At 58.2% G+C, this 17847-nt stretch overlaps 1 protein-coding gene across 3 annotated transcripts in view; it reads right to left on the bottom strand.

Annotated features, from left to right (window-relative positions):
• LOC100090292 (amyloid beta precursor protein) overlaps positions 1–17847 on the bottom strand; it is a 30444-nt gene that overhangs the window by 7977 nt on the left and 4620 nt on the right. For all 3 annotated transcript variants that reach the window (XM_029082033.2, XM_029082031.2, XM_029082032.2), the window contains exons 2-8: positions 10648–10815; positions 8513–8642; positions 8116–8228; positions 7633–7853; positions 6528–6757; positions 884–1017; positions 356–427 (exon numbers count right to left, since the gene is read on the bottom strand). In XM_029082033.2, the coding sequence (XP_028937866.1) occupies positions 356–427; positions 884–1017; positions 6528–6757; positions 7633–7853; positions 8116–8228; positions 8513–8642; positions 10648–10815 (1068 nt within the window). The remainder of the gene's footprint in view (positions 1–355; positions 428–883; positions 1018–6527; positions 6758–7632; positions 7854–8115; positions 8229–8512; positions 8643–10647; positions 10816–17847) is intronic.

Below are 17847 nucleotides of genomic sequence, written 5' to 3'. Positions count from 1 at the left end.
GCGCTCAGTAAGTCGTTCGAAGAAATGAATGAACTGTTATCTCCCCCAGTGTTTACTTCAGTAGTAAACACTTAACACGTACCTTTAAAAAAGCAAAAAACCCAAACTTCGCTACCCTCTGCCGTTTCCCCTCTCCGTCATTTCCATGAACGTCCGTCTCCCTCTCTGGTCCGTAAACTCCTCGTGGGCAGGGAGTCCGTCCGCCAACTCCAGCACGTCAGATCCTCCCCGCGCTTAGCGCGGCGCTCCAAACGCCGGAAGCGTTCAACGAATAGCACCGCCGACTCAGAGCCCGGGGAACGGGCTCGCTCCCCTAGAGCGCTGCCGCTCGGACGCCCCCTCGGTCCTCGGTTACCTGGATGACCGCCTTCTTGGCCTTGGCGACGTTCTTGGCTTGATGCTCCGCCTCCTCCCACTCCCTCATGACCTGCGGGCGACGAGACGGCCCAAGTCCGGTCATCCCCGTGGCCAGCTCCTTCCCCAGCCGGCTGGTTGGGTCCGGCCCGCTCCCCCCGACCCTCGACCCCTACCCCTCACGGCTTTGCCTTCACCAAGCTGACGCCCCTCTTCCCTCCCCCCGGCGGAGCGGGCCGGCCCGCAACCGACTATGTTCCCCGGGGGCCGGAAGCGCGGGACCGTCCGGGGGTCCCACGAGAATGAGCTCGGGGAGCTGGACAGAGCCCAGCGAGGGCATCGCGAGGCGCCCAGTCCACTGCCCCGCTCTCGGCGGGCGTCCGGCACAGCGCCTCGCTCCCGGAAGCGCTCGGTGATGGGTTCAGGGAGGCTCTCGCACCTTCCTCCTAGACGTGGACCGGGCCTCCCGGCCTACCTCCCCGGGACTCGCAGGGCGGGGGAGATCCCGGGCGGGGCGTCGGGGCGTCACCTGGGACATCCTCTCGCGGTGTTTGGCCTCCAGCCTCTCCTTGGCCTTCTGGAAGTGGGCGTGCTCGTTCTCCTCCCCGGGGGTCTCCAGGTACTTGTCCACGACGTCGGGGGTGCTGGCCGCCGTGGTGGGCACTGCGGGACACGGGTGAGGGACGGGGACGACGGGCTCAGGGCCCACGGCCGAGGCCCCTAACCCCCACGCACGGGGGTCCCCACCCGCTGGCCTCCAGCCAAGAGCAGTTGCCACCGACACACCGTGCCTCTCCCCCGTTTAAAGCCTCCCCGAAGGCCCGTCTCCTCCAAGAGGTCTTCCCTGACGGCGCCCTCCTCTCCTCTTCTCCCCCTCCCTTCCGCCTCGCTCTGACTTGCTCCCTTTATCCATTCCCCCTCCCAGCCAGATCATTTGATGTTTTGAGCCCTTACTGTGTGCACGGCACCGTACTAAGCGCTTGGGAGAGCACACTACAATACACATAACCATTCCCTGCCCACAAGGAGCTTGCGGGCTAGAGCCCCACAGCACCTCTCTCCAAATCTGTGATTTATTTCTATTAACGTCTGTTTCCCCCTCCAGACTGTCAGTTCACTGCGGGCAAGGGAGGTGTCTGTTTATTGTTCTATTGCACTCTCCCAGATGCTTAGTCCAGTGCTCCGCACACAATAAGCGCTCAATAAATACCGCTGACCGCCCCCGGGCCACTCCCCGCCCGGCTCCAGGGACAGCGACGGTCAAGACCCCGCGCCGGCTCCAGGGAGAGACCCCTGACCTGCCCTCCTGGGCTCCTGGGAGGAGCGTCCATCCCGCTCTGCTCCACCTGACACGCGAGCCGCACTCCCCCGGACCCCGCGGGCACAGGGGCGTCCGCGTCGGCCCCTGGGAGAGAGCTGAGAGCGGCCCGGGGAGTCGGGGGACCCGGGTTCTAATCCCGGCTCCGCCCCGGCCTGCTGTGTGACCTCCGGAAGGTCACCCAACGGCTGTGGGCCTCAGTCTCCCCATCCGTAAGCAGGATCTGCCACGGGGAAGCGGGGCGACCTCCATCCAGACCCCTGCCCATCCGCTCCCCTGACCTCCGACCCCGAACCCCAATCCTGGAGTCCCGGCGGACAACCCCGACAGCCGTGACACCCGAAGTCCGGCCCTGTGGAAGCTCTTGACCGGTGACCGTTTTTTTAATGGCATTTGTTAAGCGCTTACTATGTGCCAGGCACTGTACTAAACCCTGTAGGTAGATAAAAGCTCATCAGGTTGGACACGGAGGGTCATTTTCTTCACCCCCATTTTACAGATGAGGTCACCGAGGCCCAGAGAAGGGAAGTGACTTGCTCAGGTTCACTCAGCAGACAAGTGTCGGAGCTGGGATTAGAACCCAGACGGTTCTCTCAGGTTGATCCTGCCCTCGACTGTGTGACCTTGGGCAAGTCACTTCATTCAATTCAATAGTATTTATTGAGCGCTTACTATGTGCAGAGCACTGTACCAAGCGAGTGGAATGTACAAATCGGCAACAGATAGCGACAGTCCCTGCCCGTTGACGGGCTTACGGTCTAATCGGGGGAGACAGACGAGAACCATGGCGATAAATAGAATCAAGGGGATGTACATCTCATTAAAACAGTAGCAATAAATCGAATCAGAGTGATGTATATCTCATTAACAAAATAAATGGGGTAATATTTTATTATATATATTTGTATCCTATCCTATAAATATAATATATAAATAACATACATTTTATATTAAATAATAATACAAATATAATATACAAATAATATATTTTTATTACCCTGTTTAGTTTGTTAATGAGATGTCCCGGGACCTCGGTGACCTCATCTGTAAAATGAGGGTGAGACCATGAGCCCCACGTGGGGCAGGGACTGGGTCCAACCTGCTTGACTTGTACCTACCCCAGCCCTTAGAATAGTGCTTGACAATGTAGTAAACACTTAACAAGGAGCATCATCATTATTATTCTACCCCGGGGTTTGAGTCAGTCAAGCTTAATTCTCCCCTCCTGTGCAAGGCAACTTCATCCCCTACAATACCTAAGTCCCTTCTGCCCCCAAGAGGAACCAGCAGACTCGATTCTCCCCTCCTGTGCAAGGCCGGGTCACCCCCTAAAACCGTGCCAGCCATTCTGCCCCAGCGTTACCACCAGGAAGCTCGACTCTCCGCTCCTGCCCCCCCATCGGAACGAGCGGGGAAGCGGCATGACAGAGTGGATAGAGCACGGGACCGGGAGTCATAAGGACCTGGGTTCTAATCCCGGCTCCGCCCCTTGTCTGCTCTGTGGCCTTGGGCAAGTCGTTCACTTCTCTGGGCCTCAGTTCCCTCATCTGGAAAATGGGGATCGGGATTGGGAGCACATACTGGGGGACAGGGACTGTGTCCAACCCCGCATCCACTTAGCGAGGTGCCCGGCACATAGTAAGTGCTTAACAAATAGCCTAATTACTATTATTATCAATTCTCCCCTGGCTCGGAAGGTCCGTTCTGTGGGTAGGAGGCGATGCCAAGCCCCTTCGACCTCCCCTTTCTGCTCTCACAACCTTGTGGGCCTCTTGCCCGGAGGGGAAAATTGAGCTCAGGGGGCTTTGGTGGAGCTCAGGACACGTCCCCCCACCCTCCGGGCTTCTACGATCCTCCCCCCGTCTCTCTGGAGAAGCGTAAGGAGGAGGCCGTAGGGTCTGCGAACACTCGGCCGCCCACCGGAAGGAGAGAAGGAGGGAGGTAAGACTTTCAAAATCGGAAGTTTCTTCTCAGAGAACTTCCCCGGGGGCTGCTGGATCCCGCAGGAAAAAATTCCCCGGAAGAAACTAAGACGCTTACCCAAAGGGGAAATTCCTGAGGGAGGAAAAAAAACCACTCAGAAAGTCCCAGACGGACTAATATTAATAATAATAATTAATAACAATAGCTAAGCACTTAAGGATTTTAGAGCAAATTGGTCTTTAGAAGGCCAAATGACTCCACTTAGATTAACATATTTTGGACATCATCGGGAGGACTAATTCTCTGGAGAAGACAGTAAAGCAAGGAAAAGTCCAGGGAAAACGTGGAAAAGGCAGACTATCGATAATGTTTGGCATTTGTTAAGCGCTTACGATGTGCAGAGCACTGTTCTAAGCGCTGGGGTAGACACGGGGGAATCAGGTTGTCCCACGTGGGGCTCACAGTCTTAATCCCCATTTTACTGATGAGGTAACTGAGGCGCAGAGAAGTTAAGTGACTTGCCCACAGTCACACAGCGATAGAGACCGTAACAGGGGTAACGGAAGAACCGTTACCAAGGTTGCGGGTTACGGCAGGGGACAGGACTTTCTGGAGAAAGTCTATCCGTGGCGTGGCAATGAATCGGAAACGACTCCACGGCACTCAATAAAAAACTTACTACGGGCCAGGCTCTGTACGAAGCACTGGGGTAGATAGGAGGAAATGAGGTAGGACACAATTTCAGCAGCCAGGGCTCACGAGGTAGTTACTTGCCCAAATGTGAGACGTGCGTATACACACACACAAACACTCAGGGAAGACAGTGTGATACACACAAAGACATCACACCCCAGACCCCCGGAGGACACAGAGACCAACCATCCTAGATCCCCAGATCTAGCGAGTCTGCCTCTCCCCACTCCAGTCCGTATTTCACTCCACCGCCCGGATCATCTTTCCACAAAATCGTTCAGGCCATGTCACCCCCGCCTCCTTAGAAAACTCCAGCGGTTGCCCATCCATCTTCGCATCCAACAGCGACTCCTCACCAGTGGCTTTAAAGCCGTCCATCACCATCCCCCCTCAACTTGCTTCTTTCTACCTCCCAGCCCGCACACTCCGCTCCTCCGGTGCTGCTCACCGTGTCCCCGTCTCGCCCTTCTCGCCGCCGACCCCGGCCCACGTCCCGCCTGCGGCCCGGATCGCCCTCCCTCCTCAGATCCCACAGATGACTCTCCCCCCTCTTCAAACCCTTACCGAACTCCAGGAAGCCTTCCCAGACCAAACCCCTCTTCTCCTCATCTCCCACTCCCTTCTGCATCACCCTGCCTCGCTCCCTTTGCTCTTCCCCCCTCCCAGCCCCACGGCACTTGTGTACATAACCGTTACTTTTTCATATTGCCCCCGCCTCTGCCTCTAGACCGTAAACTCATAATAATAACAATGACGACGATGGCATTTGTTAAGCGCTTACAGTGTGCCAGGCACCGTACTAGGCGCCGGGGTGGATACGAGCAAATGGGGTTGGACACAGTCCCCGTCCCACGTGGGGGGTCACCGTCTCCATCCCCATTTTACAGTCGAGGGAACTGGGGGCCGGAGAAGTGAAGCGACTTGCCGGGGATCACCCGGCAGACAAGTGGCAGAGCTGGAATTAGAATAATAACGGTGGCATTTGTTAAGCGCTTACTATGTGCGGAACACTGTTCTAAGCGCTGGAGGAGATACAGAGTGATCAGGTCGTCCCACGTGAGGCTCACAGTCTTCATCCCCATTTAACAGATGAGGTAACAGGCTCAGAGAAGTGAAGTGACTTGCCCACAGTCACACAGCCGATTCGAACCCACGACCTGACTCCCAAGCTTGAGCTCTATCCACTACTCCAAGCTACTTCTCACCTGGGGCAGGGAACGTGTCTTAATATTCTCATGTTGTCCGCTCCCAAGTGATGACGATGCCGGTATTTAAGCGCTTACCATGTGCCGAGCGCCGTTCTGAGCGCCGGGGTCGATACGGGGTAATCAAGTGCTTCGTACAGTGCTCTGCACTCAGTAAGCGCTCAAGAAATAGCAGTGATGGATGGCCGTTTGCTTCCTTTAAACTTCCCAAGCATCTAGGATACCGGATCCCGACTAGAAGAGGCTCATCACATCCTGAGACTTCTGATGCCGACAGACTGGGGGCTCCGTTTGGGGAGGGGAGCCGGTCACTGGGAGAGAAGCAGCGCGGCTCAGTGGAAAGAGCCCGGGCTTAGGAGTCAGAGGTCGTGGGTTCTAATCCCGGCTCCGCCACTTATCGGCTGTGTGACTTTGGACAAGTCACGTCACTTCTCTGGGCCTCAGTGACCTCCTCTGTAAAGTGGGGATGAAGACTGTGAGCCCTACGTGGGACAACCTGATTACCCCGTCTCTACCCCAGCGCTTAGAACAGCGCTCTGCTCTCAGTAAGCGCTCAACAAATATCAACATCATTATGGGAAGAAAGGACTCCGCAGTGTCCGGCAGAAAGAATTTGGGGCTCAGAGCGAAGGACGGAGGTTCCAGCTCTCGCCCGGCCTGTGCGACCGCCCAACGGGTCGCTATCCCCGATTAGACCGTGAGCCCGTCAGTGGGCAGGGGCTGTCTCTCTCTGTTGCCGAATTGTCCGTTCCAAGCGCTTAGTACAGCGCTCTGCACATAGTAAGCGCTCAATAAATACTATTGAATGAACGAATATCCCCATCTGGGCTTCCTTTTCCCACTCCGCGTTCCTCTCCGACGGCAAGCGAGCCCGATCCCGGGTCCGAGCCGCCGGTACGGAGCCCGCCTCGGCTCTTGGCGCAGGGTTCGAGCCGCGTCGGAGACTAAAACGGCCCCCGCCACGGTCAGAGCGGCCCAGCTCCCGGCGGGGTCAGCGAGGGGGCGCCCGGGGCGGGCGCGGGACGGACCGTTACCTCGGACGACCTCTTCCACCGACTCGGTGGTGGTGGTGGTGGTGGTGGCGATGCTGGTGGCCCTTTCCGTGGCCTCCTCGAAACGCTCCTCGCCGCCGTCTTCCGCCTCGTCCCCGTCGTCGTCCTCCTCCTCCTCCTCCTCCTCTTCCTCCTCGTCGTCGTCGTCCGTGCCGGCCTCCTGCTCCTCCTCCTGCTCCTCCTCGGGCCGCTCCTCCGCGGCCCTGTCGTCGCTGGAGGGGAGGCGTCCGGTCAGCGTGCTGACCGCACGGGGGGCAGAGGGGGCAGAGCGAGCCGCCCCGCAAGCGGCGTGGACAGAGCCCGGGCCTCACAAGGACCTGGATTCGAATCCCGGCTCCGCCACTTGTCTGCCCTGTGACCTTGAGCAAGTCACTTCACTCCTCCGGGCCTCATTTACCTCCTCGCTAAAATGGGATTTAAGATGGTGAGCCCCATGTGGGACAGGGACTGTGTCCAACCTGATTAGCTTGGTCCCACCCCAGACCTCGGTGGTAATAACAACGTTGGTATTTGTTAAGCGCTTACTATGTGCCCGGCACTGTTCTAACCGCTGGGGTAGATACAAGGGAATCAGCTTGTCCCACGTGGGGCTCACGGTCTTAATCCTCATCTTACAGACGAGGGAACTGAGGCACTGAGAAGTGAAGTGACTTGTCCAAAGCTGGCAGAGCCGGGATTAGAACCCATGACCTCTGACTCCTAAGTCCGTGCTCTTTCCACTGAGCCACGGGTAGAGTGTCTGGCACATAGTAAGCGCTCCCCTAAGTCCGCTTTGCTTCTTCTCCCACTCATTTCTGCGTTGCCCCGACTCGCTCCCTCTTTAACCCCTCTCCCAGCCCCGCCGGACTTATGTCCAGATCCCTGATTTATTTATTTCTACTAACGTCGGTCTCCCCCTCTAGACTGTAAGCGCTCTGTGGGCAGGGAATGCGTCTGTTATATTGCTGTATTATACTCTCCCAAGTGTTAGTACAGCGCTCTGCACACAGTAAGCGCTCAATAAATACCACCGCCTAACGAATACCGTAAAAAAAACCCACAACCCTCTTCGTTCCCCTGCCCTCGGCCCCTTCCCCGCAGAACCCACCTGCCGTCGGCGTAGTCGGCGTCCGCGCCCCCCCACCACACATCCGAGTCGTCCTCCTCGGCGTCGGCCGAGTCCACGTCCCCGGCGGCGGCCGCGGAGGCGACGGAGGAGGCGGAGGAGGCCGCGGGGCAGCAGACGAACTCCACGCCGCGGAACTTGTCGATGCCGCAGGGCAGCAGCATGCCGTAGTCGTGCAGGTTGGTGCTCTTCTCGCTGCACGTCTGCCGACCGGGAAGGACGCGGGTGACGGGGCGCGGGCGGGACGGGCGCGGGGAGGGCCCACGGGGACGACGGGATGGGAATCGGTGGGACGGAGGGGATGATGGGGCGAGGGGCCGGAGGGGCAGAGGGGCCGAGGGGGTGAAGGTACGAAGCGGAGGGCCGACGGGCAGAGGGACGAAGGGGAGAAGGAGCAAAGGGCCACGGGGCGAAGGGGCCAAAGGGCAGAGGAGCGAAGGCGGAAGGGTCCGGTGCGGCGGGTACCTCTTTGGCCACGGTGTGCCAGTGGAGATGGGTCTCGCACACGTCCATCCTCTCCTGATGCAGGAACTTGCACTTGTCGGGCACCAGCAGCGCGTCACTGACAAATTCGCCCACTGCAGGGGACCACACACCCCACCGCATGGCAGACGGCCCGCCCCCGCCAGCACCCCTCATCCGATGCCCCTCGTCGACCGAGTCCCCCCCCCCCGACACCGACGGGACACGATCCAGCGACCGACAGAATTGATGGAGCCGCTACCGAGGGGAGAGCGCCGGGCTGGGTGCCGACGGGGAGCCGACGTCGGCCCGAGAAGCGGGAGGTCGGGCCCGGGTGGGGGGATTCCCGCTCGGTCTGCGGCCCCGCCGCCCCCCGGAGAGCCCACCCCCCACCACTCACCCAGGCAGCGATAGGGGATGACGATGTGGGGGTGACTCCTGCAGAGCCGCCGCCCCTTCTTGCACCAGTTCTGGATGGTCACGGGCTGGTTGGCCTCCACCACGTTGGTGATCTGAAGGTCGGGGTACACCTGGAGCACGACAAGGGCGGAAAGGACACCGTCGGCCTCGTGACCCTCTGCCCAACGTCCGTCCCGGACGCGTCGCCGCGCCCGGGCCTGCCGCGCCCACGCCCTGGGAGTCAGGAGGACCTGGGTTCTAATGCCGGGGCTGCCACGTGTCTGCTGTGCGCCCTCGAAGTCGCCTTACTTCCCTGGGCCTCAGTTCCCTCCTCTGGAAAATGCGCATTGAGACTTCGAGTCCCACGTGGGACAGGGACTGGGTCCGACCTGATGACCTTGTGTCTACCCCAGCGCTCAGAACAGTGCTTGGCACATACTAAGTGCTTAACAAGTACCCAAACTATTAAGATTATTTTTCAAATGGGGATTAAGGATGTGAGCCTCAGAGGGGACAGGGACTGCTTCCAACCTAACTGGTATCTCCCCCAGCGCTTAGAACAGTGGTTGGCACATAGTAAGTGCTTAACAAGTACCATCATAATTATTAGCTGCCACAGGGGACAGAGGAAAGGAAGCCACCAGTACAGACATCTCTCCGGATCCATCTCCAGGCTACCGGTCAACCGCCCCTCCGTTACCTCATTAACCACTGGTCGGGTGCCAGGACGTAAGGAGATACCCCGATACCAAGCCCGACGTCCGCTGAGGTGACCAGTCCCTGGGGGGCTAGGGTGGACGCCCAGGCCCGTCGGGGGGGGCCTGACCCATTTAGGGCCTCCTCTCCGGCCGGGGCGGTGGACAGCGGGATGAGGAGACGAGAGGAAGGGACAGACCTGCTGTCCGGGCCGAGACCGGCCCGGTTTTCGGTCCCCGGGGCCATGGCCACCGCCTCCCTCCACCCCCTGATTGCCCTGGGGGGAGGTGCCGGGGTCCAAAGTCAGCAGCAGAGGCCTGCCGCTCCCCTCGGGCCCCCAGACTCTCTCTTCCCTTCTTCCTTGCCCAGGATTCTCCCCTTCTCCCTCCTCCTCCCGCCATTCCCGGGATGGCCAGCTGCTCCAAAATGGCGGCACCTCAAGATGCAGCTTGGCCCGGCGGGGAGAGCCCAGGCCGGGGAGTCAGAGGACGTGGGTTCTAATCCCGGCTCTGCCACCTGCCTGCTGCGGGACCCTGAGCGAGTCACTTAACTTCTCTGGGCCTTAGGTTCCCGTTCTGTGAAACGGGGATTCCAAACCTGCTCCACACGAGCCCCGTTTGAGACGGGAACTGTGTCTAACCCGGTGAGCTTCTCTCTACCCCTCAGCTCAGTGTGGTGCTCAGTACAGAGGAACCACTTCAATCCCACGATGACTCACTCACCTCAGACTCTTTCTTGTCAAAAACCCCCATCTCTGGAGCGTCCCTGCTCCACGTCCCCCCTTCCTCCTCCCCGACCTCACTCTCCCCAAAACCCTCCTCCCCACAGAGCTGGACAAGGAAGCTTCAAAGGCATCCCTCGCTCGAGGGCGGTGCTCGTGAGCACCGAACCCCCTCGGTAGGGGCGGTCTCCCCGCCAGCCCGAGACCCCCAGCCTGCACCGACGTGCCCGGGTCAAACCCCGGTCTTCCCCGTTCGGTCGACGGGGGCCGGGCCCGGGGATGGGGAGGCCGAGGGGTCAGACCACGGCTTGCCGGCTATTGTTCAAGCCCCGGGTGAGGCAAACGGGGAGGAAGTGGGTTAGTTCTCTTGGCAGTGATTTCTCCCAGTCACTTCCTGCCGGAAGCGGGGCGACGGCCCGACCGCGTCTCGGCCGCCGCGCCGGCCAGGCGGGATCTCGCCCATCGGGGCGGATTCGAGTCTGGCCCGACCGCACGCGTGTGGAGGGCCAGTGTGCGCTCGCGGGATTGGAAAACCGCCGCAGGCGGAGATATAAAATTGGACGGGGACGATAAACGTCCGGGAAGGGAAGCTATTTTCGGATTGGGGGGCGTTAGGGCCAGAGCCGGGAAAAACGGGAGGGTTGGGTCAAGGGGGCGAGTCAGGGGCGTTTGGAGGCGCCCAGGTGGGCGGCGAGGCCGGGCGGCAGGTGCCCACTGACCTCCTGGCAGTACTGCAGGATGCCCTCCTTGGCGCTGAGGCAGGTCTTGGTGCCGGCCGGGTCGGCCTCCCACTTGCCGTTCTGCACGTTCATGTGCATGTTGAGCTTTCCGCAGAACATGGCCACCTGCGGCTCCGCCAGCAGCCCCGCGTTCCCATCCGTGGGTACCTGCGGGCACAAGACTCCCGACCGTAAGCTCGTCGTGGGCAAGGAACGTCGGTCCTCGTTGGATTGTCCTTTCCCGAGCGCTCGGTACGGTGCCCTGCGCACAGTAAGCGCTCAGTGAATACGACTGAACGAACAAAACACCGTGTCAGGGCCGGGGGGACCCTCTCCCACCACGATATGCGGCGTGCACCCCCCCCCCCGACCCACAAGTGTACACCCTCCCGCACATACGCACCTCCCCATACCCACGTTTGTACACACTCCACATACACATTTACACACACACAAACACATATGTACACACAGCCCACATTCACATGTACGTACACACGCCCCACATACCTCCACAACCCACGGACATGTGTACCGACCCCCACAATCCACATACGCATATACAGACCCGTCCACCCCCCATGCAGTGTACAGAACCACACCCCCCCCGTACACGAGCCCCCCCACACCACAAACGTGTACACGCACTACCTGCGCATGAACACCCCCCCCATATACATGTACATACACCCACACAGGCCACATACGCAGGCACAGACACACGCAGAGTATATATTTATACACACGCGCAGACACACGCACCCCTCTCCCGGCTCTGCTGTCGTGTGCCGCACTGTGAGCTCCTTTCCTTATTTTGTCTCCGTCTCTCCCGCTCCTCCTCCTCGATGCGCCTCACCGCATCGGCGGCTCCCCAAGAGTCCCGCGTCAGCCCCGTCTCCGGCATGCCCGCTCCCCATTTTCATTTTATCATCATCATTACTATCATTAAAATCCCCAACCAGTCTTCCCCCCAACACACCAGGCGTTGTCCTCCGGACTAAACCCTTTCCGCCTTAATCCGTCAGGAAGACCCAAGACCCCCGAGGCCATTTTCCTCCCTGGCCTCCTTTCCCCCCCCCGCCCCGCCCTTTGATTCCACAGTAATTATTTTCATTTTTTCCCCACGGTATTCGTTAAAGCGCCTATTATGTGCCAGGTACAAGCACTTAGAACAGCGCCCCAGTGCTTAGAACAGTGCTTGGCCCCTAGTCAGCACCCAACGGATACCACGATTATTATACGAGCCGATCAGGTTGGACACAGTCCCCGTCCCACACGGAGCTCACACGCTACATCCCCATCGTACGGATGAGGCCCAGAGAGGTAAAGTGACTTGCCCAGGGTCACACGGCAGGTAAGTGACTAGAACCCAGTTCCTTCCGGCTCCCAGGCCCGGGCTCCATCCACTGGGCCGCACTGCCTCGTTATTATTCTCAGCATCGCGGTGATTAAGGCAATCGCAGCGGGCGCGGAGATTGCCCGGGGGGGGGCTGGGGGAGAGAAGAGAGGATGGTGACCCCTGGAATAGACGCCCAGCTGGCCGCCATATGCAGATGATATGCAAACTCACGCAAACGGTGTGCAAATCGCCACGCACAGACCTCTGGGCCCTCCATTGTCCGCACCCAGACCCACAGCTGGTTAACCAAAAAACGAATTTAAGTTCAACGATAAGTTTATTCCTTAATACATTATATTAACTATCTTATTTGAAACTACCTTAATCCCCACGCTAATTGTCATCGCTCGATGAGGAAACCAAACCGAACGCCTAAACGCCGGATTCAATTTTCTATTGTCCTCGGAGACGGTGGGGTTCACAGACGCGGGGCTGTGTAACAGCCACGCTTAGAGCTCGCGATAGCGGAGGTTTATCGGCCGGAGGCGGGTTGAAAGACCTTGGTGGATGGGGTCTCTGTCTCTCCGTCTGTCTCGGACTCTCTGATCATGAGCTCGTTGGGGGCGGGGAACGCGTCTACCGAATCTGCCAGGTTGTCCTCTCCCAAGCACCCAGTACAGTGCTCCCCACGCGGCAAGCGCTCAATAAACGCGATCGATCGGACGGAGCCAGGCCGATCCAGGAGTCGGGGAGGAGGAGGAGGAGGTCGAGGAGGGGGTGGGGGAGGGGGTCCGGCCCAAGGAAGCCCTGAAGGCATCTGGAGAAGCAGCGTGGCCTAGTGGATAGACCCCAGGCCCGAGTTCTAATCCCAGCTCCGCCACATCTTCTGTGTGACCTTGGGCAAGTGACTTATCTTTTCCGTGCCTCGGTTCCCTCGTCGGTAAAACGGGGATAAGAGCGTGAGCCCCTGGCGGGACAGGGAGTGGGTCCGACCGGATTAGCTTCTATCTACCCCGGCACTGAGGACGGTGCTCGGCACATAAGCGCTCAGGTATTCATTCATTCCATCGTATTTACTGAGCGCTTACTGACTGAGCGCATTTACTGAGCACGTTCTAAGTGCTCGGAAAGTACGATTCGCCAACGGACGGAGACGATCCCCGCCCGACAACGGGCTCACGGTCTAGAAGATACCACGGGTTATTATTTTTATTTAGGGGGACGACAAGCCAACCCCTCAGCGTCCTCCGGGGCAGGGCCGGAAGGGGGGAGTGGAAGGAGGCAGGACGGGACACGGGAGTCGGGCAGATTCCGCAGCACCACGCGGCCTGAACCGGCGTCCCCTGTGCCCACGTCCCGGATGCCCCGTTGGGCCTTCCGTTACCCGCACGCGCTGCCCCTCCAAAATTTTGTCTGCGTTGGCCTCCTTCGGTCGCTCCCTCTCGCCATGATTGCCCCGGAACTACTACCCCGCCGCCCCCGGCCCCAGCACACGGGGACCCCGCGGGACCCATTTTGTGGTCGAAAATGACTAGAGAGAGTCGACGGGCCATCGCCCCGAGACCGCCCCCGACCCCGCCGTGGGCCCGATGGACACAGCCAGTGCAAGCGGTCAAGAGAAGCCCCCCAGGAGGCCGGGGAGGAACCACCGATCGACGCGTTGGCCGATCCCCGAGGGGCTCAGGGAGGCGGACTTGGGGCGGCCATTCCGCCGCCCGCTCCCGAGAGGAGGGGTGGTGGGGGAGGAAGCGGGGAGGGACGGGCCGCCCTCAGGACGACCCTCGGCCGGGCCCGAGACCCCCGTCCGCTCGGGGAGCCGACCGTGCGATGGAGCGCTTCCTCGGGAGGGGGGCGGCGGGGGAGAATCCCTGGCCCCCCGGACCTCCGGGGTGACCCTCTCTTGGCCTCGGACGGCCCGTTTCCGGGGGCACCGACTGACCGGCAGAGTCGGCCAACGGTGACTCAGTGCTGGGGCCGGGGCCACCAGGCACCGCCGGGTCATCTGGGCCACGGACACACACAAACACACACGCATGTGCACAGACACCCCCTGGATACAGACATCTTGTCAGACGCCACCAGAGCACTCACCCCTCGCCTTAGTGCCTGGGTGCTCAGAACAGTGTTCTGCACGCAGTCAGCGCTCGATAAATACAAGTGACCGATTGAATGGAAGAGAAGACTGTAAGCTCGTCGTGGGCAGGGAATGTGCCTGTTTAACGCTGTATTGTACTCTCCCCAGCGCTCAGTACAGTGCTCTGCACACGGGAAGCACTCAATAGATACTACTGACCGACTGAAGAGAAATACAGAACGGCAGGACTGCGTATTGGGCGTTAAGTCGCTTCACTGATCATTACCTGGGATAAGCCAATCTATCAATTAATCAATGGTATTTATTGAACACTTACTCTGTGCAGAAAACTATACTAGGCACTTAGGGGAAGACAATACCAATGTTTCATATGAAGCTTGAACACGAATCTGAAATGTGCACCATCTGTGAGGGGTGGGTGCCACGTGTTATTATTGACACCTCAGATTATTATCATCGCCGTTATTGTATTCGTTTGGCGCTCGCTACGTGCCAGCCACCGTACCGAGCGCTGGAGTGGATACAAGCTGATCGGGTCGGACACCGTCCCCGTCCCACGCGGGGCTCACGTTCTCGATCCCCCTTTTACCTCGAGGTAACTGAGGCACAAAGAAGTGAAGTGATCTGACCAAGGTCACACAGCAGATGAATGGCGGAGCCGGGTTTAGAACCCATGACCTTCTGGCCACTCGCGAGACCTCCCGCGTGGTCACTCCAGGGGAGCAGCCGCAGGACTTGCCCGGCCCAGCCCCGTCCAACCCGGGGCTCGGACACTAAGAGGTCACCAAGATGGTCATACGAGTGCCAGGTTGGCTGCCCTCCTGCTGACAGAACCAGTGGCCCACACCTCTGACTGTCCCCTCTCCCTCCCTCCCCCACTATCCCCCAGTGACCCAGCACAGATCATCCCACCTCCCCTCAGCACTGTGCTCATTTGGATATATTATTTATTACCCTATTTATTTCGTTCACGAGGGGTACATCCCCTTGATTGTATTTATCATGCTAACGTTGTCTTGTTTTCGTTTCGTTCTGCCATCTGTCTCCCCCGATTAGACCGTGGGCCCGTCACTGGGCGGGGATGGTCTCTATCTGTTCCCCAACTGTCCATTCCAAGCGTTTAGGACAGTGCTCTGCACATAGTAAGGGCTCAATAAATACTATTGAAGGAATGAATCCCACACCCCTGGCTCTCCCCTCTCCATTCCTGACTGTCCCCCAGTGACCCAGCACGGACCATCCCACTCCTCTGACTCTCCCCTCTCCATCCGACTCTCCCCCAGTGGACCCGGTACGGACCAGCCAACACCCCTGACCCTCCCCCCGGTGACCCAGCAAGGTCCTTTCAACACTTTGACTCTCCTCCGTAACCCAGCACCACCTATCCAACACCCTGACTCTCCCCTTTCCATCCGCCTCCCCCACTAACGTATTACGAACCGTCAAGCACAGAAACAGGACCGAGCGGAGGAGGAGGAAGATCGGGAGAGAGGAGGAGAAAGAGAAGGAGGAAGAGAAGAAGAATCATAATTAGGGTATTCGTTAAGCCCTTATTAGGTGCCAAGAATTGTTCTAATCACTGGAGAAGATCAGGTTGGACACAGTCCCCTTCCCACCTTGAGCTCACAAAGTAGGGAGAACAGGGATTGAATCCCCATTTTATAGATGAGGGAACTGAGGTCCAGAGAAGTGAAGTGGTCCCACAGCAGGCAAGCGGTGGAGCTGGGATTAGAACCCGGGTCCTCTGACTCCCAGGCCCGGGGTCTTTCCACTCGACCACAGTGGGACAGGGACCGTGTCCAACCTGATTAGCTCGTATCCACCCCGGTGCTTCAGTACAGTGTCTGGCACATAGTAAGCACTTAAAGGATACCACAGTTATTATTGGGGTGGGCACCGCAGATAATCCAAACCCACGGATAATCCAGCATCTCACGTTACCCGACCCTCTTGGGGCAAAACACCGTGCCTCTTTTCACATGAGCTGGTGCCAGGAATGGGGAGCTGTTAATGAGCAGGAAACACAAAAGAGCCAGTGGAGGGAGACCCCCCCCCCCCCCACCTTCCTGACGTGAGACCCCTGGCCCTAGAGAGGTAGAGTCAGTTCCACTGTCCTCAGGAAAAACAAACATTGCCACTGGTTCCAGGTACAGATCCTCTTTTATAAAATGTTTTCATCATCATCACTGCTAGGATCTGCGGGCCAACTGTGTGCTGAGCACCAGGCTGAGTATCCACCGTGGGCAGAGCACTGGGCTGAGCACTTCTTGTGTGTGGCCTAGGGGTTAGGGCCCGGGCCTGGGAGGCAGAAGGTTCTGGTTTCTAAACCCAGCTCCGCCACTTATCTACTGTGTGACCTTGAGCAAATCACTTCCATCTGTAAAATGGGGATTGAGATTGTGATCCGATTTGCTTGTATTCACCCCAGCGGTCGGTACAGTGCCTGGCACGTAAGTGCTCAATAAATATCATTATTATTATTATTATTATTATTAATCCTGGCTCAGCCTCTTATCTGCTGTGTCACTTTGGACAAGCCATATCATTTTTCTGGGCCTCAGTTTCCTCATCTGTAAAATGGCGATCAAGACTGGAAGCCCCTTGAGGGGCAGGGACTGTGTCCAGCTCCGTTCGTTTGTGTCTACCCCAGTACTTAGTATAATGCCTGATGCCTAGTAAGTGCTTAACAAATGACACATAATAGCAATAATATTAATAACGTTAGTATCTGTTAAGCGCTTACTATGTGCAAAGCACTGTTCTAAGCGCTGGGGGGGAAATACAAGGTGATCAGGTTGTCCTTCATGGGGCTCACAGTTTTCATCCCCATTTTACAATAGCAATAACAAATAACAACAATTACACAATAATAAATAAACCGGGGGCCAGGCACCTACCGCCTGCTGAGCACCAGGCCGAGCACCTACTGCCCCACTTGGGGCGCACGGTCTTCATCCCCATTTTACAGATGAGGGAACTGAGGCCCAGAGAAATGAAATGGCTTGTCCAAAGTCACACAGCAGATAAGAGGCCGAGCCAGGATTCATCATAATATTGATGGTCTTTATTGAGCATTTACGTGCCAGGCACTGTATTGAGCGCCGGGGTGAATACAAGCAAATCGGGTTGGACGCGGTCCCTGTCCTACGTGGGGCTCGCAGTCTCAATCCCCATTTTACAGATGAGGGAACTGAGGCCCAGAGAATTGACTTACCCAAGGTCACACAGGAGACAAGCGGCGGAGCCGGGACTGGAAACTGGGTCCTTCTGACCCCCGGGCCAGGCTCTACCAGGCCGTACTGCCCTTTTGCATCTTTTGTCCTTCTAATTGGACTGTGAATCCATGAGGGACGAGGACCGTGTCCAGCCCGATTGTCTGTGTCCATCCCGGCAATGGAGCGGTGCTTGGCAAACAGCAAGCAGCATAATCTAGCGCCTAGAGCCCGGGCCTGGGAGCACCTGGGTTCCAATCCCGGCTCCGCCACTTATCGGCCGGGTGACCTTGGACAAATGATTTCACGTCTCGGTGCCAGTCACCTCATCTGTAAAATGGGAATTTAATTTAACTGTGGTATTTGTCGAGCGCTCACTACGTGCCAGGCACTGTCCTAAGCGCTGGGGTGGACACGAGATTAAGACTGTGAATCCGATGTAGGACGGGGACCGAATCCACACCGACTAGCTTGGATCCTTCCCAGGGCTTAGAACAGTGCCTGGCAAATAGTAAGCACTTAACTGCACAATTTCATTATTATGATTATTAAGC

This window comes from Ornithorhynchus anatinus, chromosome 17 (assembly GCF_004115215.2).
Source record: "Ornithorhynchus anatinus isolate Pmale09 chromosome 17, mOrnAna1.pri.v4, whole genome shotgun sequence".
NCBI classification, from domain to species: domain Eukaryota; kingdom Metazoa; phylum Chordata; class Mammalia; order Monotremata; family Ornithorhynchidae; genus Ornithorhynchus; species Ornithorhynchus anatinus.
The sequence above is the reverse complement of the archived record's forward strand: the minus strand, read 5'-3'. Positions and strand labels throughout refer to the sequence as shown.